Here is a 27,144-nt window from a genome sequence, read left to right as displayed (position 1 = left end):
GCAAACAGCTAGCAAACAGAACTCAACAAATATTAGCTCTAGGTATACGCAGGGGAGTAAAATTATTAAAAGAGAGTGTATACAGTAAGAAGAAAAGAGGTCTGAGGGCAGGGCTGTGGAGAACATTTAGTTGTGCTGGGTTGCACAGTATTCTCTCCATTTCTTGGCCACTGGGAACCTTAAAATATGATCTTTTTTGGAAATAGAGTCTTTGTAGATATAATCAAGTTAAAATGAGATCATAGTGGATTAGGATTGGGGCCCTAATCCAATGACTGGTTTTCTTTTCTTTTCCTTTTTGGCTGCATGGCCCAGAATGCGGAACTTCCCCAACCAGGGATTGAACCCACACCCCCTGCAGTGGAAGATGGAGTCTTAACCCATCTGGAAGTCCTGGTTTTCTTATAAGAGGGAAATTTGGACACAGAGAGCTATGCAGAAAGAAAATGTTGTGAAAACGCTGGGAAGAGAACGTCATATGAAAGCACAGACACAAGACCAGGTGACAACAGAGACAAGAGACTGGAGTGATGCATCCACAAAGGAAGACTAAGGGTTGCCAGCAACCACAAGAAGCTAGAAAGAAGAAAGGAAGTATCCCCCTAGAGCCTTCACAGAGAGCATGACCTTGCTGACACCTTAATCTCAAACTTCTAGCCTCCACAACTATGAGGATACATTTCTATTGCTTTCAGCCACTCTGTTTGTGGTACTTGGTTATGGCATCCCTAGGAAACTAATATAGCTGGTGAGCAGTCAGGGAAGACACAGAATGGATAATAATACTTTATAGTTTCAAAATACAATGTCAATTGATCCTCACAACTACCCTGAAAAGTAGCAGGACAGTTTATATATAAGTAAATGGATGATCAAAAGTATTAGAGACTTGACAGAAGGTGGCAGAAACAGAATTTGAGAGATGAGTCCTGTTCCAACACTCTGATCCTAGTTAGCAAAATGCTTCATCCTTTCTCAACCTTTCTGAAGTTTCCTTTCCCATTCACAACTCCAACATCGTCCTCTTACCTCTGGCAACTCAATTTCAGGAAGGCCACTGATCAGTGAATTCTACTAACGTCACATTTACCAAGCTTATGCATTGCATAGCTTTAACTCTTATTATAGAAGGACCTTATCCTTCGGTGGGGAGGTTCAGGCACGTACAGTAGGTAAGAAAGACACACTGGGGAAAAACAGGTCATTCCCCTTTCTACAGTCATAGAGACAAGGCACCAACCTACGCCACTGACTCCAGTTTTCACGGGCAATTTCAGCAGAAAGAAAACAGACCTAACCTAACTTTTCTCAGGTTACACAGTTCCTCAGTTTTAGAGTAAACAGGAACCCGATTCAATGTTCCTTCCATTAAACCACCTTGATTGTTCCTCCACAGACAGATTTGTAGATGCTACTGCTTTCTTCTAGATTAAAATTAACTTTCAGCACAATGACCTCCAAATAAAAATTTGTACGTGTTCTTTTCTAAGGCATCAGTAGTACAGGCTTTGAAATCAGAAAGTCTTGGGGTCCAATCCTGGCTTGGCGGTGGGGCACTGGGAACATTACTTCGGTTCAAACACGTAAGGAGGTAACACCTACTTCCGATACTTCTTGCGAAGAATAAATGATAGGCAAAACACCTGGCACAGCAAATTTTGTCCCAAGACTGCAGGAATCAAAGCTTTTGGGGTTGTGACTTCTCTCAGCGTCCTCTGCAATGGAGAGGTTCAGCGATCTAACCACAGAAGCTCTCGAAAGGACCCCAGCCCCTGCGCCACTTGAGGGCGTGTCCGGAGGGAAGGACCCAGGGGTTGACTCCGCCCCAACTCGGGGCACCCGGCGCGCCTGATCGCCTCGGTCCTCTGCATCCCCCGCATCTAGATCAGCAGCTGCCTGCACCCGTACCTTCCTAGTCCCCGGGACGCGAGCTCCTGCGAGGGTTCAAAGCCCGACGCGGAGTGAGGCACAGCCAGGGACAGCCCGGGCCCCGTGCGCCGCGGCCACGCGAGGCCCCCGCCGTCGCCACCACCTGCGCGCCGTCGCCCCAGCCCCGCCCCCGAGAGCCGAGAGCTGTTGGCAGCCGAGGTCTGGCTACGCCCGTCTCCTTACCGGCTTGTTTACTACCATGCCGCTGTACGAGGGCCTGGGGAGCGGCGGAGAGAAAACGGCGGTCGTGATAGACCTGGGAGAGTCTTTTACCAAGTGAGTGGCCGCGGCGCCAGCTGCAGTCGTCCCGAGGGGAGGGCGGGTAGCCGAGCCCCAGGCCCAGCCCGGGTCCTCGTCGCAGGCTCCAGAGGCGGCTTGTTCCGTCTCCACTTCTTCCCCCAGGACCCGCAAATGACGGCCCTTGTTACTTACACCGTGGGCGATGCAAATCCCAGGAATCCGGTGGAGCGGTCAGGTTCTGACTCCTGGAGAGGCCCAGGAGGCTTCGGGAAAGTTGCCTTCGTTGTTGCCCCGGTCGTCACCCCAAACTGAACGGACTCTTTGGGGTCATCTATGCAGGGGATGACAGCGATGACCTAGGCCCCGCTTATCTGGCTTTATCTGCTTAGGGAGGTGGCAACCGAACTGTAATGCTTGATGACGACCTCCGTTATTAAGCATTTATTGAAAAGAGATGCTATTGGTGTTGGAAATTCAAATATGTTTAAGGCAGGGCTACTGCTTCCCAAGAGTAGGAAGTCGAATTAGGAAGGCTGAATGCATGAAAAACTGAAACCCTATAGATAATTCTCTGGAGAGTCTTCGTTGCTCCCACCCACCAACTCTTAGATTAGGAAATTTAACATTTTAAAAGGCAACTTGTAAACACTAGAGTAGTGGTTTTCAACCTTTTGGATGGCATAGATCCCTTTGACGACCGAAAGAAAGCCACAAATACACAAACCTTAAAATATTTGCACACAATTTCAGGGGTTGGTGGACCATCGCAGTGGTCCTTGGACTCCGGATTGAGAGCCCTTGTACTGCTCTCAAGAAAAAGGAACGTGACAGCCAGAATTGCATCTTCTATCTGAAATGGAAACATTTGAAAAAATTTTGTATGTCTCTGAACAGTGCCTGACATGTAGTATGTGTTTAATAACTATTTGTTGAACAAGTGGTCAAAAGAGCCTATTTAAGAATTGGAGGCAATTCCCTGGTGCTCCAGTGGTTATGACTGGGCATTTTCACTGCCGAGGGTCAGGTTCAATCCCTGGTTGGGGAACTAAGATCCCACAAGACACCCAGTGCTGCCAAAGAAAAAAAAAAAAAAAAACAGGAAAATTGGACTTCAGGTGCTCCAGAATTGGATTAAACATAGTCCTTGGTTCATGTTATTCTCTTACTGTTCTAAGCAAGATGCTCCCATAATTATAGATTTTTATTTATTTTTAAAGGTTTATTTAAATACCATAGTAAGTACTTTGAGGCTGACACCCAAAGATAATTATTTTAGGTACGCTGTGGAAATGAGAAATGGAACTACTATATAGGAGGACGGTTATTGACAAAGACAACAGGAGGGTGATAAGATGAGTTTGTGCATCCTGGGGAATTCGAGGAGCACTGGTACAAGTCAAGTAAACATGGGGATGTGACTAAAAGAAGATGGAGAGAGCTATTTGGGAATAGGAGGAGAGCAGTACTGAAAACCAGACAGGACAAGGAAAGATATTAAGACTAAACTTACATGGCAATCCTTTTTAACAACATTTTTAGCAAAGTTTTGTTTTACGTGAAACAGAAATGGAAATACTTAAATACTCTAGAAAGGAGAATAGTTTTTTAAAAGGGATGAAATATTTTATGCAATTTAAAAAATGATAGCAGTGAAGACTAACAATATGGGCAGAATCTTATTTTATGAATTCATGATGTGTGAACAGTGTGATTATAATTATGTCACATATGCATAGTTTAAAAACTAGACCAAAGGAAATGCATCAATATGGAAGTTGATATTAGAATGATGGAATTATGAGTAACATGAATTATAGACATGAAGTCAGATAGTGGAGTACAGATTCAGGACTGTAGAGATGTGTTACCTAAAATTCAAGTAAAATTAAAAACAGAAAAAAAAGTAAATGTGACCCTAAAATAATACACTGGTTTATTTCACTGTCACTAATTTGAAACAATTTTATTTTTTACCTTTAATACATAATTATGAATAGATGGTATTAACTTTTCCTTAGTTTTTTTGTCCCTTTGAATACATCAGAGATGTTTCTAGTTGTTTTTGTGACCACTACTTTGAAAAAAAATACAGAAAAACTTGTTTCTGTGACAAATATATAAAAAGAATGTTATAATAACTTGAATTGTTTCAATTTTCTGTTTATTTGTAGATGTGGATTTGCTGGAGAAACTGGTCCAAGATGCATAATTCCTAGTGTGATAAAAAAAGCTGGCATGCCTAAGGTATTTTTTTATGACAAATTAGCAAAATAAATGCTGTACTGTAAAATATTTTTAAATGTGACTTTAAATAAGATTGATTAGAACAGTGCTAAATGTATAGCTTAGACTGTATTCCAAGAAAACTTTTTTGATTCTTTATTTAGGTTTAATTTTGCATACCGTAAAATTCATCTATTTTAAGTGTGCGATTCAGTGATTTTTAGTAAATATATCAAGTTGTGCAGCCATCACCACAGCTCAGTTTTAGAACATTTTTGTCATTCCAGTAGCATCACTAATGCCTACTTATAGTTAATCCCCATTCCCACCCCGAGCCCACCACGGATGTTCTTTGTCTTATAGATTTGCTTTTTCTATTTAATGTATATAAATGAAATTATATAACATTAAGAGAAAGTTTTTGAGCTCAATAAAATAATTGCCTGAGCCTTGTAATGTAATTATGGAATCATTTTATTCTTACCCTGTTCAGAATATGAGCCAGGTCCTCATTTCTTTATCTGTAATTCAAAAGACCTGTGAAAAACACAGTTTTTAAAAGCAAGTCTTGCCGAAGTTAATTTTGTAGAGTAGGAATTGTAGAACAATAGAAAGAATAATTTTACATGCCATAAAATTTGCCTGTAAAATCAAATACAGATTTTTCTACCATAACTTAATATTTGCATTCCTGAAAAACCTCTTCTTGATAGCAAACAAAAACAGGTTTTGGGGAAAAGTAGGTTGGGGTAGATTATTTAAAACCCATGAAACTTTGTAATCCGAGCATTAGAAAAACAAAAATTAATACCTCAGGAAAAAATTGGAATAGCTTTGAGTTGCGATTGAGTGTGGCTGGAAACTCTCTTGGGGATATTTAAAATAAAATGAAATAATTGAAACTGTTGGTTGGTGGGTGCTGAGACAATGCAGATATAAAAATGAGCTCTGAGCCTCTCTGGCTGTTGTTAAGGTGGGACCAGGAAGAAATGCAGCCCAATAAAGAGTCTTGAAGGGGTCCACTCTGTTACGGGAGCCCCTGGTACACGGGATCATTTAAACTTTTTAAAAATAGATCTGAAAGAATGCTGATTTGTGTGACCAGTGAGTTGATGACTTTCTTTACCTTGATGAAGGTTATAACTCTGCTGTCATCATTTCAGCTCCTCTTGCCTAATATGAACTGTACAACCTTCACATCATATAGACATTATTCCCTTATTTAACAAATATGAGCATATTTGTTTTCATAAAAGCACATATTGGAGCAAGATACAGTAAATGGAGCCCTTGTGATGTGTTAGTGTTGACTTAGCACCCATGGTTTGGTAGGGTTTACTTTAGTGCTAATGATGCATGTTTTCATTTTTGCCACACATATTTATGAGCTGTTTACTTTGTTCCTGGCACTGTATCAGTTGAAGGAGGATATATCATAGCAAGCCAGAAGTAGTTCTTGCCCCATGGAGTTTGTAGTCTAATGGGAAGGTAGACATTTTACAAGTAATTAAGTGGGGTGATGCTACAAAAGAAAAAGTGTCAATGCTTTGGGAGTAAATAACAGGGACTGAACCAAGTCTGGAGTATTTGAGGAAGCCTTTGATGCTTTTTAATTGATGCTGCTTTTTATCGGTGATGCCAAAATAATGTCAGATGGAAGAAAAATGTGATGAGTACAGCTCTTTACTTACTGTGGACACAGATTTTTATTCCATAAACCAAAACATTTTGTCATCTTGGACATGCCAGTTCTTAAACATTTCTAATTTAAGTGATTAATCTATATTTGATGTTTGTATCTATTCTCAATACAAATTATTTAGAAAATCCATTAGAAAAATAAATAAGCATGTTTTAGTTTGAGATTATTTTATTATTATAAATTAATAAATCATTTTAATTTTTTATAGCCTATCAAAGTTGTACAATATAATATCAATACAGAAGAATTATATTCCTACCTAAAGGAATTCATCCACATACTGTATTTCAGGTAAAATGCAATTGTGTTTCCCCCGCCCCCCAGCTTTTCCTAGTGCCCATCCTACTGATACGTGGTTGTATTATTTCTAATGCAAAAAAAAGGTTAATTTCCATTGCCATTTTAACTTTCTTATTTTCGATCTTTTCAAAAATATATTTGAAGACTAGGAAACTAGCAAGAATAAGGAAATATTGAAAATAAGTCAAATGTCTATTAATAAAGAGGATTGGATAATTTAATTATTGTACATCCATATAGTGAAACACTATATTGTCATTTAAAAAGTTCTGTATCTATATGTACTGATACAGAAAGATGTCTTAGATATTCTGATAATTGAAAACATGTTGCAGAACAACATTTATGGAATGAATATTTTTGTTAAAATATATGCGTATACATACACAATAATGAAAATCTATAAACTGCTGTAAGTGAAAGTTTCTGGGTAGTAGAGGTATATGGTATTTTTGTATTTTCCAAGTTATAAGCTTCTATAACATTTGGAGTCTTGTGAGCATATACTACTTTTGTAGCTTAAAAAAAGAAAATATCTTTTTAATGGCTCAACTCAGTATTCATAATAGGCTATAGTTTTTGTTTTCTGAGATAAACGAGTTAATAGATGTAAATTTCCTGACACAGTACATGGCACGTAGTAAGAGTTCAAAAATGTTATCTTTCTGTGGCATATATATTGATATATACCATGGAATACTACTGAGCCATAAAAAAACCCCGAAATTTTGCCATTTGCAGCAACATGGATGGATTTGGAGGGCATTATGCTAAGTGAAACAAGTCAGACAGAGACAGACAAACACTATATGATATCACTTCTTTGTGGAATCTAAAAAATACTACAAACTAGTGAATATAACAAAGAAGAAGCAGACTCACAGATATAGAGAGCAAACTAAGGGCTACCAGGGGCAACATAGGGGTGAGGGAGTGGGAGGCACAAACTACTGGGTGTACGATAGGCTCGGGGCTGTATTGTACAACACAGGGATAGAGCCAATATTTTGTAATAACTGTGAATGGAAAATAACCTTTCAAAACTGAATAAAAAATTTTAAAACATTTAAAAAATGAAAACGTGATCTTTCACAGATAATAAAATGAAGATGTCTTTTTGTTGTAAAGCTTCTTAAGTGAAGGTGGTACGATTTCTCTAATCTTAACAAGTTGCATTATGTACCAAAATAAATACAAACTTTTATTTACTTTTAAAACAAAACTATCACTTTTCAGGCATCTATTGGTGAATCCCAGAGACCGCAGAGTTGTGGTTATTGAGTCGGTATTATGTCCTTCCCACTTCAGAGAGACACTCACTCGTGTTCTTTTCAAGTATTTTGAGGTACCTGTTTTTTATGTTGTTGTTTTTAGTACGTACTCAAAGCTTAGACTAAAAGGTCCTCATTTTATTTCCTTCATTGGAAAGAGGAATTGGATGACAAAATAAACTGAATCCTTTACAAATTGACCGTTTATTTTCTTTCTTTGTGTGGTTACTTCATGCGTAATAAGCATTTCATCTAATACTTAGATAATTGAAGGTTTCTTTTTATTGCTGTTTCCCTTGTTTGTTTAGTTTAGTACAGGTTTTAAGTTTGGGGACTTCTTTCTGAAATTAAAAGTTATATTCTGTGCTGTGAAGTTGATGTTTTTCTTCCAGGTCTTTTCTAGTTTTCATTGTTTAGTTATGCTGACTGTTCTAAATTCTCCAATTCTTTCATTTTAGGCTTTAAATTCCCCTTAAATGGAGTATTCAAATAATGTCTCCCATAGAGTAAGTGGGCAGTGCCAGGAGTGACTCTTATATCTTGATATTAGTAATATTACTTGTAGCTTTCATTTTATAGGAGTCAAGATTATTTTAAAGACCAAAATTATGACTTAAATGATTATATTTCATAGTAGGCCAGAATCTTTATTATTTAACTTTTTAAAAAAATCTCTGCCTTAGGAATTTAGAGTTTTTCAGCAATTTAGAAGAATGTATAAAATGTGTATAGTATATAAGAAATTAATCACATGTAAATGTAATTTTCATACATTCTACTGAACACAAAATATATCAAAAATCACAATGTATTTATGAGATAAGGGCAGATAATATTTCTAAGTTATAATTTAGTAAGACAGGCACAGAGAAACAGGTTACATACCCTCCTGTACTTACTGATGTCACTAATTCAGGAATTTGGTTTGCAATAGGGAGAACACAAAACACAGCAGGAAGTCACTTTAGCTCTTACCTGAATAAAATAGATGATTTTCTGTATTTTTACTTGAACTTAGCATTTTAGTTATATTTATGTTAGTATGCTTATGTGGTGTATAACCAGAATACCTGCTGTACTTAGATAAAGGAAATATAGCCATTATTTTGTTTGCCACTTGGTTATTATGGACTTCCATATTTTGATTGAATATTTACCTGATATTTGGGATGTCACCAGATCTGGCAAATTTTCACTGAAAAATGTCACTTAGAGCTAAGGATTTTTGTAGTTCTTCAATTTAATTTTAACTGCTATATTATAATATTTTTAGAATATAGTTCATATTGTGAACTTTGTGAATGAGGACAATCAAGAATTCTTCTTCTCTATTTCTATTTTGATGATAAAGGCATCTCTTTATTTTTTAAATTTAGCATCTTCCTTTGAATGTATGTTTCTGGACCTCTTCTTTTATCCTTTTCAGTTTTCCCTCCAAAAGAGAACTGAATTAATTAAAATGCTTCATAATTGTCATTTCAGAATGAAAAGACTTAGAGAACTTAAAGAGTGTTTCTATTTGTTACAGTGTATTTTGTTTATTGTGTAAATTCAAATAACTCATCTAATTCTTAATTTAGTGCCATAAAATGGTTGAGTAGGTATCATAATTATGAATTTTTTCAAATATATTTGAAATGTAAGGGAAACACCTTCAACTACTGACATTCATTCTGGTTTTGTTGTTGTTTTGGATTTGTTGTTTTCTAGGTTCCATCTGTCTTGCTTGCTCCAAGTCATCTAATGGCTCTTCTTACACTTGGGATAAACTCTGCCATGGTCCTGGATTGTGGATATAGGGAAAGCCTGGTGTTACCTGTATCTTTTTTGTAAACCAGCTAATTTTGCAGTTTTTACTCTACTTTAGAATAATTAGGCTTATTACAAATTGTTTTTGTTGCATCAAGCTATTTTGGGTTATCATGTACAAATATGACATATATGGAAAAAATTCACAGGATTGTGAGACTTAAATTTACTTTTTGTAGAAATTGTCATTATGACTTGGTCCCAGTATAAACTCCAGAGATCAGACCTATTACGTTCAGTTTTTAAGAGGAATATCCGCTAATTAGGATGTGTCAAAGAAGATGGGTAGGATAGTCAAGTTCTAAGAAAAGATCATATGAAGAATAACTGGAAACAGAAATGAAAAAGTTAGGGACTTCCCTGGCAGTCCAGTGGTTGAGACTTTGCCTTCCAGTGCAGAGGGTGCGGGTTCGATCCCTGGTTGGGGAGCTAAGATCTGACATGCCTCACGGCCAAAAAGCCAAAACATAAAACAGAAGCAATATTGTAACATATTCAATAAAGACTTTAAAAATGGTCCACGTCAAAAAAAAAAAAGAAAAAGAAAAAAAGGCAGATGTAGATTAGTGGTTACCAGGGGCTAGAGGGAGTGTAGAATAGGGGAATGAAAAATAAATAAATAAAAATAAAAAAATTAAAAAAAATAAATGAGAAAGTTAAATCAAAAGTTAAAACTTAAATGGCAACGTGAAATCTGCTTTCAAATAGCTGAAGGGCTCACTGTGGGAAAGTAAATAGATTTTTTTTTTCAATCTATTTCCTGAGGCTATGATGGGGGCAGTATGACAGCTAAGCTTCTTTCTAGTTGTATGATTTTGGTCAAGTAGCTTAATCTCTTTTGGGCTTAGTCTCCTCATCTGTAAAATGGGAATTATAATAATTCCGCCTCATAAGGGCATTGTGTATCTTGAGTGGGATAATGTATGTAAAATATTTAGCATAAGACCTAGCACGTAAATTGCACAGTAAGTGCTGTAGTTTTTATATCATTTGCCATTAGGAAGAACTCCCTAGTAATTTAAGCTGTTCCACAATGAAATTACTGACTATAAACTGGTCCATTCCCCATCATTATAAGAATTTAAGTAGAGTATAGGTAAACATCTCTTAGAAATGTTACAGTAGACATTTGCTACATTTGAAAAGGAGTTTGAAGTACATAAATGCAAGACTTTTGCAATTTTGAGACCTATGTGTGTATTTATTAGAAGAAGTACTCATGGGAAGGAAATCAAGAATCATTAGCTCCTAAAGAACTAAATTAGGCAATAGCTTTTTTAAATATAAAGTATTTTGTATGTTAGTCCCTGCAACAAAAGTATTATTCTCTTCATTATATGATTGAAAGTTGAGATGGTAGTTGACCCAAGTTAATATTAAGTGTATAGCCAAGATATAAACCCATGTTTGTCTCCAAAGCCAGTGCTCTTAACAATATACTTTTTTCTTTTTCATAAATAATGTACTTATGAAACATCAGCAAAAACAATATATAAAATAAAGTAGCAAACCCACAGTACAGTATTGTCCACTGTCCTCTCAGCTCTGATAGAAATACAGTGTGAGACATACGTAATTTAAAATTTTTCTAAGAGCTACAAATTTTAAAAGTTCAGGGGCTTCCCTGATGGCACAGTGATTGAAAGTCCGCCTGCTGATGCAGGGGACACGGGTTTGTGCCCCGGTTCGGGAAGATCCCACATGCCGCGGAGCGTCTGGGCCCGTGAGCCATGGCCGCTGAGCCTGCGTGTCCGGAGCCTGTGCTCCGCAACGGGAGAGGCCATTAGTAGTGTATTTTATCTAGCCCAATGTATTTAAAATACTATCATTTCAATATATAGTCAATATAATAAATTATAATGAGATATTTTACAGGTTTTTTTTTTAATTACTAAGTTTTCTGTGTTTGCTGTGGAGGTTATTCTTACAGCACCTCTCAATTCGGACCAGCCATATTTCAAGTGCTCAATAGCCACATGTGGTCAGTGGCTACATTGTTGGACACCCAAGCTCTAACGAATGAATTCTGTGTGTGTGTGTGTGTGTGTGTATATATGTGTGTATGTATATGTTTAACTGTTTTCTTTGGAGAAGGAAAAAGACTCTGATTTTTCTGTAACTCTTTTTAAAAAAAGAAATAAGAATTTGCCAGCCAAGCTGATTTAGAACAATAATGCAGAGGTGAAGAAAATACTGAGGGAAACACATTTTACCTCCTAAAATAGTAATACCCTTGACTACCTTATAGATATATGAAGGAATCCCAGTACTAAATTGTTGGGGGGCACTCCCCCTAGGAGGAAAAGCTCTTCACAAGTAAGTTTCTTGGCATTTAGCACATTTGCTTCACCTGTGCCAAAAAAATGCAAATTTTTTTTACAGTGATCAATAGAGGACTTGTAGTATGGACATTTAATGTTATTTATTCCATTCTTTACTAGCCTTGAGTATATTCATCTTTTAAGGGTAAAACCACTTTTATTTAAAGCATCATGATCTGTTATGAAGTAAAAGTATTAAATAAGAAAAGGATATCAGTTGCATTATTGTAATTCCAGTAACTTTTTTTTTTTTTTAATCTTCAGGGAGTTGGAAACTCAACTATTGGAACAATGTACTGTTGACACAGGTGCTGCTAAAGAACAGAGCCTTCCCTCTGTGATGGGTAAAATCATTATAAACTTTGAGTGGTTTACATTCCCTTTTCGTTCAACTCATTCCCCCCCCCCCCCATTGCATAGCTATTCTCTTTTTCTCACATCACTCTGGTGACATGGCTCCAATTATAAGGTCATCATTGAGCTGTTAATCACCAAATCCAGTAGTTGAATTTTATTCATTCTTTCCAGAACTTTTGACATTATGGATTATCATATACTCTTTTTTAAAAAATTTTATTGAAGTATAGTTGAATTACAATGTTGTTAATTTCTGCTGCATAGCAAAGTGACTCAGTTATACATATATATACTTTTTTCATATTCTTTTCCATTATGGTTTATCACAGGATATTGAATGTAGTTCCCTGTGCTATACAGTAGGACCTTGTCGTTTATCCATCCTATATATAATAGTTTGCATCTGGATTATCATATACTCTTTTTTTTTTTTTTGATACGCGGGCCTCTCACTGTTGTGGCCTCTCCCGTTGTGGAGCGCAGACTCCGCAGCCATGGCTCACGGGCCCAGCCACTCCACGGCATGTGGGATCTTCCTGGACCGGGGCACGAACCCGTGTCCCCTGCATCGGCAGGCGGACTCTCAACCACTGCGCCACCAGGGAAGCCCTGTCATATACTCTTGTTATTATCTCTTCCCTTCGTTTTCAGGACTTTTCTTCCTTTATGGTTTTCTCTTATTTCTCCAAGTATTCCTTCTTAATTTCCTCTGCTCTTGCTTTCTCTGCTGATATTCTTCTAGCGGTTTATTTTTTGTTCCTTTTTTTCTTCCTACTGTCTTTTTAAAAGTGATCTCATGTGTTCCCGTAACTTCAGCTACATCAATATGCCGTTGGTTCTTAAGTGTATCACTGGGCCCAACCCTTCTTCTAAACTTCATATTCATAATTCCAATTGATTATTAGATATAAACTAGGCATCCCTCTCGGCACCTCAAACTTAAGACTTCCAGAAGTAAATACATTATCTCTTTCCCTAAATTCATTTTAACAAATCATGGTTAGATAAAGATAATATCTTACTGAGCTCCCATTTTAGATAACTGGGAGTTTATCAGTCCTTTCAATTCTCCCTCAGAAATCTCTTTTTCATCTCTTTTTTTTTCTGTCCTCCACAACACAGAACATCTGAAAACAAAGACGTCAACTAGGCCCTCATTGCTTCTTGCTTGGATTATTACAGGAGCCTGCTTTTTGGACCCATTTAGTCTATTTCACACTGTTAGCAGGAATAACTTTCACAAAATTAATCTGATTACATTTCTCTTTTGCTTGAGAATTTTTGCTGGCCTCCACAGGTTAAAACCCAAATTATCTGTTTGATATGCATGTTTCTTCACAATCCGACTTTATTCTACCTCTTAGCTTTAACTACTAAACTCAACCCTTTGCACCTTATTTCAGCTACAGTAAATTTCATACATCTTCCTGGCACCATTGTTCTTCAACAACCCTGTGCCTTCATTTATACTGTTTCTTTACCTGGGATGTTTTTCTTTACCTATTTGGGTTTTTGATCCCTCTACATGACTCAACTGAAAGATCATCTTGATTGTGAAACCTTCCTCATTTTCCCTAAGCAGAATAAATTGCTCCCTTCTCTGTTACACCCTCAGCAGTATTTATTATAGTACATATAACAGCCTCATTTACCTGATAACTGTTTCCCTCAATAGACTTTGAGAATCCGTGTCTTATTTATTTTTCAAGTGCCTGGGCACTGAATAAATGTTGGAAAGAGAAAGGTGGGTTGTTAGGACATTTATCCTTGCATATATTGTTTTCCTGTTCTTCTTTAGGTAGGTAAGATAATAGCACATTCTTCATTCTGTAGATCAGATTATTATTTTTCTATTCCAGATAAACTTTGTTACCTTTTTAGTATATCATGATGACAGTTAGTTAATAAAAGATATCCAAAGGTAATAAGTTTAGTGTAGCATCCCAAGTTTGTTTTCTTTTTTTTTTTTTTTTTTGGTGGGCATGCCACGGCATGCAGGATCTTAGTTCTCAGACCAGGGATCGAACCCATGCCCCCTGCAATGGAAGCGCGGAGTCTTAACCACTAGACCGCCAGGGAAGTCTCCCAGATGTTTTTAATGAAGCTCTTCACTAAAACTATGACATTTCCTTAAAATTCTAAACTGTATGTTCTTGGACACCCCTTTCTTTAACCAACTGTCTTGGGCTGTGATTCTAATCTTTCCCTCTCATATGCCCCAAAAATCTTGAGTCTGCAATCCTAATAATTGAGGAATTAAATCATATCACTGTTTGCTGAAGGATCCACTTAGGAGGATCAGAAATGCAAATGTATTTTAAATATCTCTTGTCAAGGTCCTTAGCAAAGATTAGATATAAGTCTTACATATACTGGGATATCCTTAAGTGAACTTTGAATGAGCCTCTTTCATTTAGTATTTAGAACCTAGTTCAAAAAAGAATGAATATACTACCTTAAAACTTACAAAGACTAACCTAAGTACATTGATTTGAAAAGTGTACGGTTGAAAAGTAAATTATATATAAAATATTGTACTTCTTATTCTCCTTAATTAGCTGAAATTTAAATATGATTTTTCAAAGCCAGAGCCAGTGAATGCCTCTTATTTCTACTCCTCATTTGCAAAGTTTAAATGGCTGTGATTATTCCCTAAGATTGAAAAGTCCCTTCCCAAAGCACCATCTACGCCCAGCTAAAATAAGCCCTTTATTTTGAAGCCTGCCTTCCATGTTGCCTAAAGAAAACTGTTTTTCGTATTACCAAATGTCTCTGGCACATGTTGGAATTTATTTGAATATTCCTAGAGAGAGTTTAGCACATGTGAAAAGTTACGGTTTTTAGCACTTATTCTTAAATTTGCAGGTTCTTATAATCTAGTTACATTTCTCTTATCTATTCATAGCCAGGTTTAAATCATTTTGGAAATCTTTATCCCCCTGTGAGATAAATTTTAACATTTAACAATAGGAGTCTTCAAACTTTTTGATCACACACTGACCGCATAGTAAAAAAATTTTGAGCCTGTACCTGCAATACATATTTATGTCTATATTTATTTATAAACTATATGTGTATCATTATTACTATATTACAAAACACAGAGGTAAGAATTTGGAAAGGACAATATAATAAAGGTAAAATAATAATTCTCAAGTCATACTTACTAATGGTAAATTTTTTTTGCTCCCTCTCAGAAAAGCAATGTGATTAAATATTGTTTATTATTTTTAAAAAGTTATGGCTTAACATTTTGAAAGTGTGGTTTTAATTTTATCTTAATTCTTAGTTTCAGTAGCTGTCATAACGTAAAGATGTAGCTAACAAGATACGTAGCTCCAGATGGAAGAAGTGCCTGATTACCCTTATTAAATCATGATTCCTTTTGTAGCTATAAATTTCTGTCTTCATTGATATAATTTGTTCTTACAGATCAATCAGAATATTCTTACATACTTAACAATGAGTTAAAAATTCTGAGTTTAGAAGATTCTAAAGTTAGAAAACTTTGTTTCTGAGTCTGACTTGGAAACCTAGATTTATTGGCAACAAAATCACATAACAGTGGTAACATATGCAAATACTATCTTCTAAAGTCATCCTGTATTATATAGGTTTCTCTGAATAGCTACTTTCTCACTCATTTTTTAAAATGTCACGTTTACCTTGAAAAAAATTAAAAGTCTGTGTGTGATCCTTTTTACAAATATGTATTAGGTTAGCATGTCACTGACAGTCATTTATTATCACAGAAAAGGTAAGCAAACTTGAAACTTCACTTTTTGTAAAAGAAAAGTAAATAGCTCATGTTTAATCCCTACCATTTCTTCTAAGTACTTTAACACAGATAACCAGCAAATCTTTTTATGGTAGAAAATATTTTCTTGGTCAATTCCTATCTACTGCCAATTATTCTATGATATTTTTAAGGTCTTATTTTTATCAAATTTATGAGTATTAGTGACTTTCTTCAGCACCTTGTGCACATCTGGCTTCAACTTCCGTGCTTTGGCTTGGCTTCGAATGCTGAAGTTTCTTCCCTAAAAGCAAAGTTGATTTTTTTATTTGGCTTTTAAAAAATTATGGTACTTTTAAATTTTTTTTTAGGTTGCTGAAATGGAAAATGGAAATGTGAATGCAATTTTACAGACTGTTTCTGCTTATAAAGTTCTGTAGTTCTAAATAAAAATTTCTGTTTTAGGTTCAATTCCAGAAGGTATCTTGGAGGACATTAAAGGTAAACTAAGTTCCCATTTTTGTCCCCTTCATCATTAAGTATTCATTTGGAGGGCAAGTGTTTCTAAGTATTTACACAGATATAAAATATATTAAATTCATAATGTAATATCCTAAAAATATTTAACATTTAGGCTATAGAATAACGTAAATAAAATATTGGTTTTTCTTCAGATTTATGGAAGCTTTTGGTATTACTTTTTTGTTTTGGCCACACCATGTGGCTTGCAAGATCTTAGTTCCCTGACCAGGAATTGAACCCAGGCCTTCGGCAGTGAAAGTATGGAGTCCTAACCACTCGACCACCAGAGAATTCCCTTTTGGCATTACTTTTGATGTATTATTATTATTTATTATTTATTTTTTTATTTATTTTTTTTTTTTGCGGTACGCGGGCCTCTCACTGTTGTGGCCTCTCCCGTTGCGGAGCACACGCTCCGGACGTGCAGGCTCAGTGGCCATGGCTCACGGGCCCAGCCGCTTCGCGGCATGTGGGATCCTCCCAGACCAGGGCACGAACCCGTGTCCCCTGCATCGGCAGGCGGACTCTCAACCACTCTGCCACCAGGGAAGCCTGATATATTATTGAAGTAACTTCTCAATGATAGAGTATAGAGAGTTACTAGGGAATTAGTAGTTTTCACAGTATGAATTAACAGTTACATTACTTATGAAAGCCACTGATTTTATGTTGTTTAGCATTTTTTTAAACTCTAGTATTTTAAAGGTCATTTTTATAAGGTCAGTCATTTTACTGACTTCAGAAATTCTACAGTTGGGTAAAGTATATTAGATTCACTTTAATAAGATATGTTACTTCTCCTTTGCTAGAGTGTATTTTTATGATAATATTTAAATTGAGTTTTCTGGTATTTTGATTCACTAAAAGGAAAAGCAGTTAAACTATAATGTAATGTTCTTCATTACTGAAAGTGTCATGTAAAATTAATACTCTAGAATATTTAATAGAGAATTAGACAATAATGGATTTTAAAGTTAAATGGGACCTGGAGATAATCTGGTACAATTGGGTCCCTGAAATATCAGTGTCACACAATAGGTAGGGTTAGACCTAGGGCTGCAAAATGGATCTTGTTCTTCATTATATTGCTTACTTATGTTGTATAATTATCTAAAATCTCTTCAGTTATTATAAAATTTCAGTCATTTGTACATGCTTATTGCAAAAGCTCAAATAATACAGAAATATCTCAAGTGAAATAAATAGTTTCCCTTTTGTTCTTCCAGTCCTATCCCCCATGATGTAACAGTTGATAATTCCTTGGAATGTTTCTTTCCATATAGCTTCCATCTTGTGAAAAGATGTTCAACTTTCCCATTACCCAGGGAAACATCAGATTGGCAAAAATTTGAAAGATAGACATTTAGTATTCGTGAGATTATGGGAAAATTAATATATTGCTATTAGTAAGAATTGAAAATTAAACTCTTTGGAAAGCATTCTGACATATGTTGAATGAAATTTGGTGACTTCATAATAAGGAATATCATATAGCTTTTATTTGTTTTTTAAAATATTTATTTATTTAATTTTTGGCTGCGTCGGATCTTAGTTGCGGCACACAGGATCTTTTGTTGCGGCGCGTGGGTTCTCTCTAGTTGTGGTGCACAGGCTTAGTTGCCCCTGCATTGCAAGGTGGATTCTTAACCACTGGACCACCAGGGAAGTCCCACCATATAGCTTTTTAAAAGGAGGAGCTAGATGTATTGATTTGGAAGGATATCCATAATGTATTAAGGGAAAAAGCATGTTGCTGAATAATATGTACAGTAGGAACCCGTTTCTATTAAAAACAAATATGCAATACGTACACATACTCTTGCCCACTCATTTATATTAGTTACTTATGTAGTACCTACATTTTTTTCAATTATTTTAAAATCCTTAAGTGTAATTTATCTGTTCTTAGATTTTTAATTCAGTGAATTTGGTTTCCTTAAAGAAGAACACCTTCATATGCCAAGTATGTAAGATGTTGACGTCTAAGTATTTACCTTGCTTAGTTATGAGGACTTAAAGTATAAAATATGTAAGTAACTTGAGCACGTAGCTTACTGTCTAGCATATTAGCATATTGTAAACTCTTTTTTTTTAAATTGAAGTATAGTTGATTTACAGTGTCTCAGGGTACAGCAAACTGATTCAGCTTTATATATTCTTTTCTTTTTTTTTTTTTGGCTGTGCCATGCAATCTATGGGATCTTTGTTCCCCGACCAGGGATCAAACACATGCATTGGGAGCACAGAGTCTTAACCACTGGACTGCCAGGGAAGTCCCCAGTTATATATATTCTTTTTCAGAATCTTTTCCATTATAGGTTATTACAAGATTTTATTGAATATAGTTTCCTGCGCTATACAGTTCTTGGCATATTGTAGATTCTTAACAAATATATTTTGAATTAGTAAATGAAAAGAATTTTGTATAATATATGTTTATGTCAGCATGTTTTGCAAGTCATTAACCAAATCATTAGATTTCTTGCTCTCAACATCAATTTTTAAAAATTAATTAATATATTTATTTGGTCTTCATTACTGCACATGGGCTGTCTCTATTTGTGGCGAGCAGGGGCTACTCTTCGTTGCAGTGCACTGGCTTCTCATTGCAGTGCCTTCTCTTGTTGTGGAGCACAGGCTCTAGGTACACGGGCTTCAGTAGTTGTGGCACGTGGAATTTAGAGTGCAGGCTCAGTAGTTGTGGTGCACGGGCTTAGTTGCTCCGTGGCATGTGGGATCTTCCTGGACCAGGGCTGGAACCCATGTCCCCTGCAATGGCAGGCGGATTCTTAACCACTGAGCCACCAGGGAAGTCCCTCAACATCAATTTTGTCTCTACTTGAAAAAATTTTTTATTCCTTACCTATTTCTGAAAATAATTTGCACCCGCTTATTATAAAAGGTACTTTGCAACAGAAATAATCTTTAAAAGAATAAATGTTCATAGTGAAAGAAAAGAAGATATAGTGTGCAAGAGGGAGAAAATTATCATGCCAGAAAACCCTAAACTAAGGAGTGTTACTGTAACTAAGACCAAAATTTAGCTTTGTGTTCTGACCAACCAACATTTTTAAAAAAGAATAGGATAGATAAGTAAGATTAGATATAAATCAATCTGGTTCAAAGAGATATGCTGTTCAATTAGAATGGCTACATTTTCATGATGCTAAAATTTATTTTTATTATGGTACTCTTTATACAAGGAATATCAAAGAACATAAGTTTCCTCAAATATGGTTTTGTTTTTTTTTAATGTGGCTTTGTGGAAGACGAACATGGAACATGTCTTATGATTCCTCAGTGAATGAAAAGTTTTTTATATGTGTATAAATTGTCATAAGCTAACTAAAGACGGAGATGGTTTATAAAATTGGAAGGAACAGATGATTAACATGTCCACTTGAATAGAATTGTTTTAACTGGGACATTGATTCAATCACAAACCATAACAACTAAAGACAGACAGTTTGTAAAATCGGAAGGAACAGATGATTAACATGTCCACTTGAATAGAATTGTTTTAAGTGGGACATTGATTCAATCACAAACCATAACAGTGTCTCCTTTTCTTTTAAGTGCGCACTTGCTTTGTTAGTGATCTGAAGCGTGGACTAAAAATCCAAGCAGCAAAATTTAATATTGATGGGAATACTGAGGTAAGCTAAAAATAAATGTATATTCTTTTTTTCAGAGGTTGTAATTTGTATACTTATGCTTATGATACTTATATTTCAGCGTCCCTCACCACCTCCAAATGTTGACTACCCATTAGATGGAGAGAAGATTTTACATGTCCTTGGATCAATCAGGTTAGACCTTAATTTTTATGAGCAAATTAATGAACTGAAATAAATTTTTGGCCTGAATATTTGTATAAGCCTTTAGTATTGTTGATTTAATAATTATGTGTTTTTCATTAAGCCTCATCATTCGTGTTTATTTTTATTATTCGACTTTTTAATGTTTTAAAACTTAAAAAAAATTTTTTTTCTGTTCTTCAAAGTAATTCAGAATCAACCATTAGTTGAGATGGAGAATAAAGTATGATACTTTAAAACAGGATTCATCAGACTTTTTCTGTAAAGGACCAAATGGTAAATACCTTAGGATTGGTGGGCCATATGGTCTCTGTTGCAGCTACTCAGCTGTACAGTTGGAGTGCAGAATCAGCCATAGGCAATGTGTAAATGAGTGAGCATGACTTGTGTTCCAATAAAACTTTATTTGCAAAAACAGACAGTGGGCTGGATTTGGCTTGCAGGCCATAGTTTGCTGACTCCTGCTTTAAAACATTGTCTTGTTAGAAAGAATGCATTATTCCAAATATACTAAATCTTTAGGAGCAGTTAGTAATTCACCTTTTTATTATTCATTATTCGGTCTGATGATGCAATATAAGTTGTCAAGGACTTACATGATTATATTGGTAACAATGTAATTTTTGTTTATACCCAAGCTATATAAAATTTGTATTATAAAAGTTTCATCTGTAAAATATTAGAAGATGCACAGAAAAGAATTATATAAATATAGAAGATCCTGTTAGATTTTGAGATAATTAACATAGAGGTTGAGATACTAGAAGGATGAACATAAATATACAGATGTTAAAGATAGTAGGTTGGGGAAACAAAAAAGTCAGAATGTAACACTTTTTGGTAGTAAGTTTTTATCATTTTACCTTTTAGTTAAGTTATATTCACTAATTTACTACGTAAAAATTTCTCCTGATTGTTTAGTGGAGCCCAGAATAAGAGAAGAAAATAAGTGTTTATTTTCTACCATAATATTTCATTGCTTAAGTGATAATTGTTAAATTATGTCATTTCAATATCAAATTAACTGACAAAGATTTGGAAAAAGAAAACTGATGCTTTGTGAGTATTTAGCTCAACTGGTAGAAGCAAAAGTACGCAGGCATAGAGGCAAGTGGCTAACTAACTGTGAGTGAGTGAGTGTTCAGCATACTGTAGACCTCAGTATACTGTACTAACAAAATCGACAGTTAGGAAGTAGGTTGAATATCAGGAAGAGAATTTTATGTTTTGAAAAAGATTCAAAAATCTTTAAAGTAGTATGCATAGTATGGTCCCCGTTTTATTTTAAAAGATATTGTATGTATATGTATAGCTTTATATTGCATTGGTTAGGGTTCAGTTTACCAGTTATACAAACCTGAAAATAGTGGCTTCAACAAGATAGAATTTGTCTGTCATTTAAAAGAAGTTCAGAGGTAGATAGTCCAAGGATGGTATGATAACTGCTACCAGTGACCCAAGCTTCCTTCCACCTATCATCTTTGAGGTGTAGCCCTTGTCCTTGGGGTCCAGGGTAGTTGGTAAAGTTAGCTATTCCATCCGTGTTTCAAGCATGCAATCCTAGGAAGGAAAAGAGAAAAATGCTTCCTCTCCTTTTAAAGTGGACTTCCTAGCAGTCCCACATACTACTTTTGCCTCCATCTCATTGTCCGGTACTTAGCTATATCTAGCTGCAAGGGAGGCTGATAAATACAGTGTTTCAACTGGGGAGGGGCATTGTATCCAGCTTATAGGAGTTTTATCTTTTTTTATTTTCAAATAATTACAGATTCACAGGAAGTTGCTAAGATAATATAGAGAGGTCCCATGTACTCTTCACCCAGTTTCTCCCAATGGATACATCTTATGTAACTATAGTACAATATCAAAACCAGTAAATTGGCATTGGTGCAATGTGTATATATTGTTCTGTGTAATTGTATCACATGTAGATTTCCATAATCAGCACCACCACGATCAAGATATAGAACTATTCCATCACAACAAAGATCTTCCTTGTGCTACCAAAAATAACCCTAATAGTTCTATATCTTTTAATTTGAAAATGAACAGGCACATGAGTATTTTATTAGGCAACTAGCCATCTTTGCCATGTATTGTTTTTAAAAACAAAGAAATACTTTGGGCTGGGTGGGGGAGGGTCTTGTTTGGTTTTAAATCTGTTGTATCACTACTGATCTGCTTGTTGAATTCTACCAACTATTACAGAATTTCGCTCCTTTTCTGTTATTAGGTTTAAGGTGGACAAAATATTTGTAAATCTATACATAATAATAATAGTTATAGTTAGTACTTAGGGAGTACCTCCTATGTGCCAGGCACTGTTCTATTAACTCATTGAATCTCTATCACAACACCTGTGAGGCAAGTGCTATTATTTTTCTCATTTACAAATGCAAACACCTTGTGTTTTAACCATTACTCTACATTAATATAGTACTGGTACCTAAAAATATGTCAGTAGAACTAATGGTATGTACTATGTCATATTATGTGATGCCAACAAAACACTTTTTAATCTCATTAGAGATTCGGTTGTGGAAATCCTTTTTGAGCAAGATAATGAAGAGAAATCAGTTGCCACTTTAATATTGGATTCCCTTATGCAGGTACTTTTATTTTGTAAAAGGTTTCAATTTATGAATACAGCCCTTTACAGAGAAATTTTAAAAATCATATTGTCTGTATTTTTAATTTTAGCCATTAGTTACATTTTTTAGCTTTTATGTGAAGTTTTATAGTTAATGAGTTTTACTTTGGCACTTATATATGGTACCCACAACATTTCAAATCCGGGATAATACGTTCTATAGACACATCATGCATTTTTTCCATGACAGCGATAACAGATTTTTATTTTGTTCCTAGTATGGCTTGTAGTTTCTTCAAATGTAGGTTTGTGTAGTATTAAGTTTTTCATTCCAGAAGGTATATGTCTCTTTTGTTTAATGACTGTGGGACCATAGAACTCCTATAAAATACTATCACTTTGGGAGATATTGTCTACCTCTATGGCTCTACTTGAGGACTTTATGAAAAACATAACATCATTGAAGGACTGTAACATTCCTGATGCTTAGAGAGAACTGATGTGGAAACAATTTTTCTAAGAATGTTACCTTCCCACTCGATAACAGGCTTTGGATATAGTGGATATAGTACCTTAGAAAAATCAGGTTTCCACATGTTTTCCTTACTAAAAGAGAAATGAAAAGTTATTTCTTCTCATGTTCTTTGCTCAGCTCAGTCATTCTACCCTGAAAATGAGAATACTCCCATATTACTACTATATTCCCTGTGGAATTTAAAAGTCTACACTATTAGCTTTTTAAATCTTTAAGGATTTATGTAAGTACATGATAATATTATCATGGGGTTTATTTGCCACTTGAAAAACTCTTGTTAAAGAAACCTTGCTGTAGCCCTTTTTGAGGGGTGGGATGAACTAGGAGATTGGGATTGACATATATACGCTAATATTATAAAATAGATAACTAATAAGAACCTGCTGTATAGCACAGGGAACTCCACTTAGCTGTACAGCAGAAACTAACACAACATTGTACAATAATTATACCCCAATTAAAAAAACAAAAAGATAAAAGGGCTTCCCTGGTGGCGCAGTGGTTAAGAATCCTCCTGCCAGTGCAGGGCACACGGGTTCAAGCCCTGGTCCGGGAAGATCCCACATGCCGTGGAGCAACGAAGCCCATGCGTCACAACTACTGAGCCTGTGTGCCACAACTACTGAAGCCCATGCACCTAGAGCCCATGCTCCACAGCAAGAGAAGCCACTGCAATGAGAAGACCACACACTGCAATGAAGAGTAGCCCCCGCTCGCCACAACTAGAGAAAGCTCACACACAGCAGCGAGGACCCAGTGCAGCCAAAGACAGATAGATAGGTAGATGAATAGATTAATTAATTAAAGAAAAGAAACCTTGCTGTGGCCCTTTTTTGTAATACAAATGATCACCTAATAATCTGTATATTTTCTTAAATTTAATGAAGCATTATTTAGAGTTAATTCTTTTTTTCTTTCTCTTTAATAACAGTGCCCAATAGACACTAGGAAGCAACTAGCAGAGAACTTGGTAGTCATAGGTGGCACGTCTATGTTGCCAGGATTCCTCCACAGACTACTTGCAGAAATAAGGTATTTGGTAGAAAAACCAAAATATAAAAAAATACTTGGCACCAAGACATTCCGAATTCATACTCCACCTGCAAAGGCTAATTGTGTAGCCTGGTTGGGAGGTAAGAACTGCTTTTTTTTCTTTTTTGTTTTTGTCTTTGTTTTTGTTTTGTCCATACCACGTGTCTTGCGGGATCTTAGTTCCCCGACCAGGGATTGAATCCAGGCACTCCAGCAGTGGAAGTGTGGAGTCCTAACCACTGGACTGCCAGGGAATTCCCAAGAATTTCACTTTTAAAAATAATGATTATATAGTAATTGGTTCCTGAATGACATTACTAATGGTTATATTAGAACAGATGATTCATTGTTCAAAATTGTGTACTTAGTAAACTAATAGAACTATTAAATAATTTTCTTTGAACATTTACTTTTCCTTAAATTATTAGTTTTCAGAATTATATACTTATTTCTCTTATCATTTGCACTTCTATTTTTTTTCAGTGAACTCTGTCCAATTAAAGTCATCCCGCATAATGATAGTGATAGCTATGCATTTATTTTAATTATGCTACCATTGCTTAAAACCCTTGTTTTAATTCCTTACAAAGCTAATTTGTGAGCCATATATGAAAACTGATCTCTTTATTTTATAATTACACTATATTTTGTGACTGAGTTTATTGAATGTTTTAGGAAATGATAGTTTTATAGTTTTATTGAAATACGGAAATAGCCTAATAAAGAGATTACTTTGAAGAGAGAACAATCATAGATGTGTATATTTGTGTTAAGTTCTGATATGTGTCTTATGATGCAGTTACAGCTCATAGGTATCAGGATCATTTAGAGAGAAAAAACAAGTCTTGAGATTTAAATTGATACGTATTATATTTCTTATAAAGTAGAATTTGGTCAAAACGTAATTTTGATCTAGGAAGAATGGATTTGGTCACTAAGTTATTTTTTTGAAACTGCCTTGCGGGTCTTTATAAGGTCTTCAGCATAGACTCTTAGGATACTATGGTTGGCTTATTGAGTTTTGCACTGCTGTTTTTTTACTGACATATAATCTTAGAGTGTGGCAAAGAAAACTAAGATTATTATTTCTTGTGTTTACACAGAGTTGAAAATACTTTCCACCTTACTCTACCTCACTCTACCTGCATTTAAACACAGTAATACTTATCATTTTCACTATAATCTAGTTTAGAACATTTAAGTTAGTTTCAACACAGGAGTTATGGCTTAGCCTGTTTTTCAAAATATAGGATATAGAACAACTTAACCGGAATTAATTTGAAGACTGTGAATATGCATTACTGAATTTTACCTATTCTCTCTTGTCTTATAATGAAGTGGATGTATGTGTACATAAAATTTTCCAGTAAAAGTTTTCATATCAGCTATAAAAATATGTTTACCACACAGGAGCTATTTTTGGAGCACTGCAAGACATACTTGGGAGCCGTTCAGTCTCAAAGGAATATTATAACCAGACAGGCCGTATACCTGATTGGTGTTCTCTTAATAACCCACCTTTGGAAATGATGTTTGATGTCGGGAAGGCTCAACCACCTCTGATGAAGAGAGCATTTTCCACTGAGAAATGAAAGTTTGATTAAAATTCAGCTTTGCTTCTTTTCAAATATCAATTACAAGCAAACTGTACAAAGTATATAGGGTGGTGTTAGAGATGACTTTAGTAGAAGTGCAAGCGTTTCTGTAATTATACTTCACATTAGTATTTAATCATTTTGCCTTTGGTGTAATGGTAGAATGGTAGCTGATGCTTATTGAAATTAGTTGTATTTATATCAATAAAATATAGTAAAGCAGTTAATTTTGGAAGTTTGTTGCATAGTTCATTTTTCAAAAAGAACAAAAACATTGTCCCTCCACAATTCACATAATCTGTCCTGGGCATTGGAGACTTCATTAATTTCATTGTGTTCAACAATTATTTTATTTAAAGAATAATGTTACCTTTTCCAGTTATTTCAAGTATTAACATGGGTCTGTGTCTTAAAATCCTTTTGTTTTGATGTTTGTGTCCATGTTATAATTATGCTACTTTTGGGCTGAGAATGTTGGGTAGCATAGTTAAGCATTTGGTAAGGAAAATGGGGAAATGTTCACTTTTTAACTTTACAGTTTATTTTATGAATTGCTAAGAAAAAAGATATTTCATTTTTATGCGGAGATACTCATTTTATGCATTTTTATGAAACTGCTTTATAAACATGTATTCATAATGTCTTTAATCTTTTGTGCTTTTTATCTTCTAAGGCAGGGGTTCTTTGAAATATGTACTCAGTCATTATTTAATTTTTATTTTTGTTTGTTTTTCTTCCTTTGTTTTTAATGAACTGCCTCTTACGAGAATTTTGCTGGTTTCATTCTTTCTAAATACCTATGAAGATGGGAAATATATGCGTACGTATGCTCATAGTCCTGAAGACCGATTATGAATTTATACATTTTCTAGACTATATATCCCAAGTCCATTTTTACTCATAGTTCAATCATTTTGATTGTCCTTTTTCTGGATCCTTCCTACTTTTGCTATATGATTTATGTATGAAGATACCAACACCAAGTCACACTTGAAAGAGCTGGTTCCTGGCATTAAGAACAGGAAAGGATTGGGGCTTCCCTGGCGGCGCAGTGGTTGAGAATCCACCTGCCAATGCAGGGGACACGGGTTCGAGCCCTGGTCTGGGAAGATCCCACATGCTGCAGAACAACTAAGCCTGTGCGCCACAACTACTGAGCCTGCG

At 35.4% G+C, this 27,144-nt stretch overlaps 1 protein-coding gene across 1 annotated transcript; it reads left to right on the top strand.

Annotated features, from left to right (window-relative positions):
- The first annotated feature begins 2,059 nt into the window (after window positions 1–2,059).
- Window positions 2,060–26,215, top strand: ACTR10 (actin related protein 10). The gene is made up of 13 exons (XM_082648878.1): window positions 2,060–2,205; window positions 4,341–4,413; window positions 6,303–6,385; window positions 7,631–7,739; window positions 9,376–9,483; window positions 11,723–11,790; window positions 12,060–12,139; window positions 16,354–16,389; window positions 19,987–20,066; window positions 20,146–20,219; window positions 22,756–22,837; window positions 24,285–24,486; window positions 25,796–26,215. Exons 1-13 carry the CDS (start codon window positions 2,129–2,131, stop codon window positions 25,975–25,977), a joined length of 1,254 nt encoding a protein of 417 aa, XP_082505004.1. The 5' UTR covers window positions 2,060–2,128; the 3' UTR covers window positions 25,978–26,215.
- Window positions 26,216–27,144: the final 929 nt, after the last annotated feature.

Source organism: Grampus griseus (genome assembly GCF_964374135.1).
Source record: "Grampus griseus genome assembly, chromosome: 2".
Lineage (NCBI taxonomy): Eukaryota > Metazoa > Chordata > Mammalia > Artiodactyla > Delphinidae > Grampus > Grampus griseus.
This window is presented reverse-complemented; position numbering and strand designations above follow the sequence as displayed.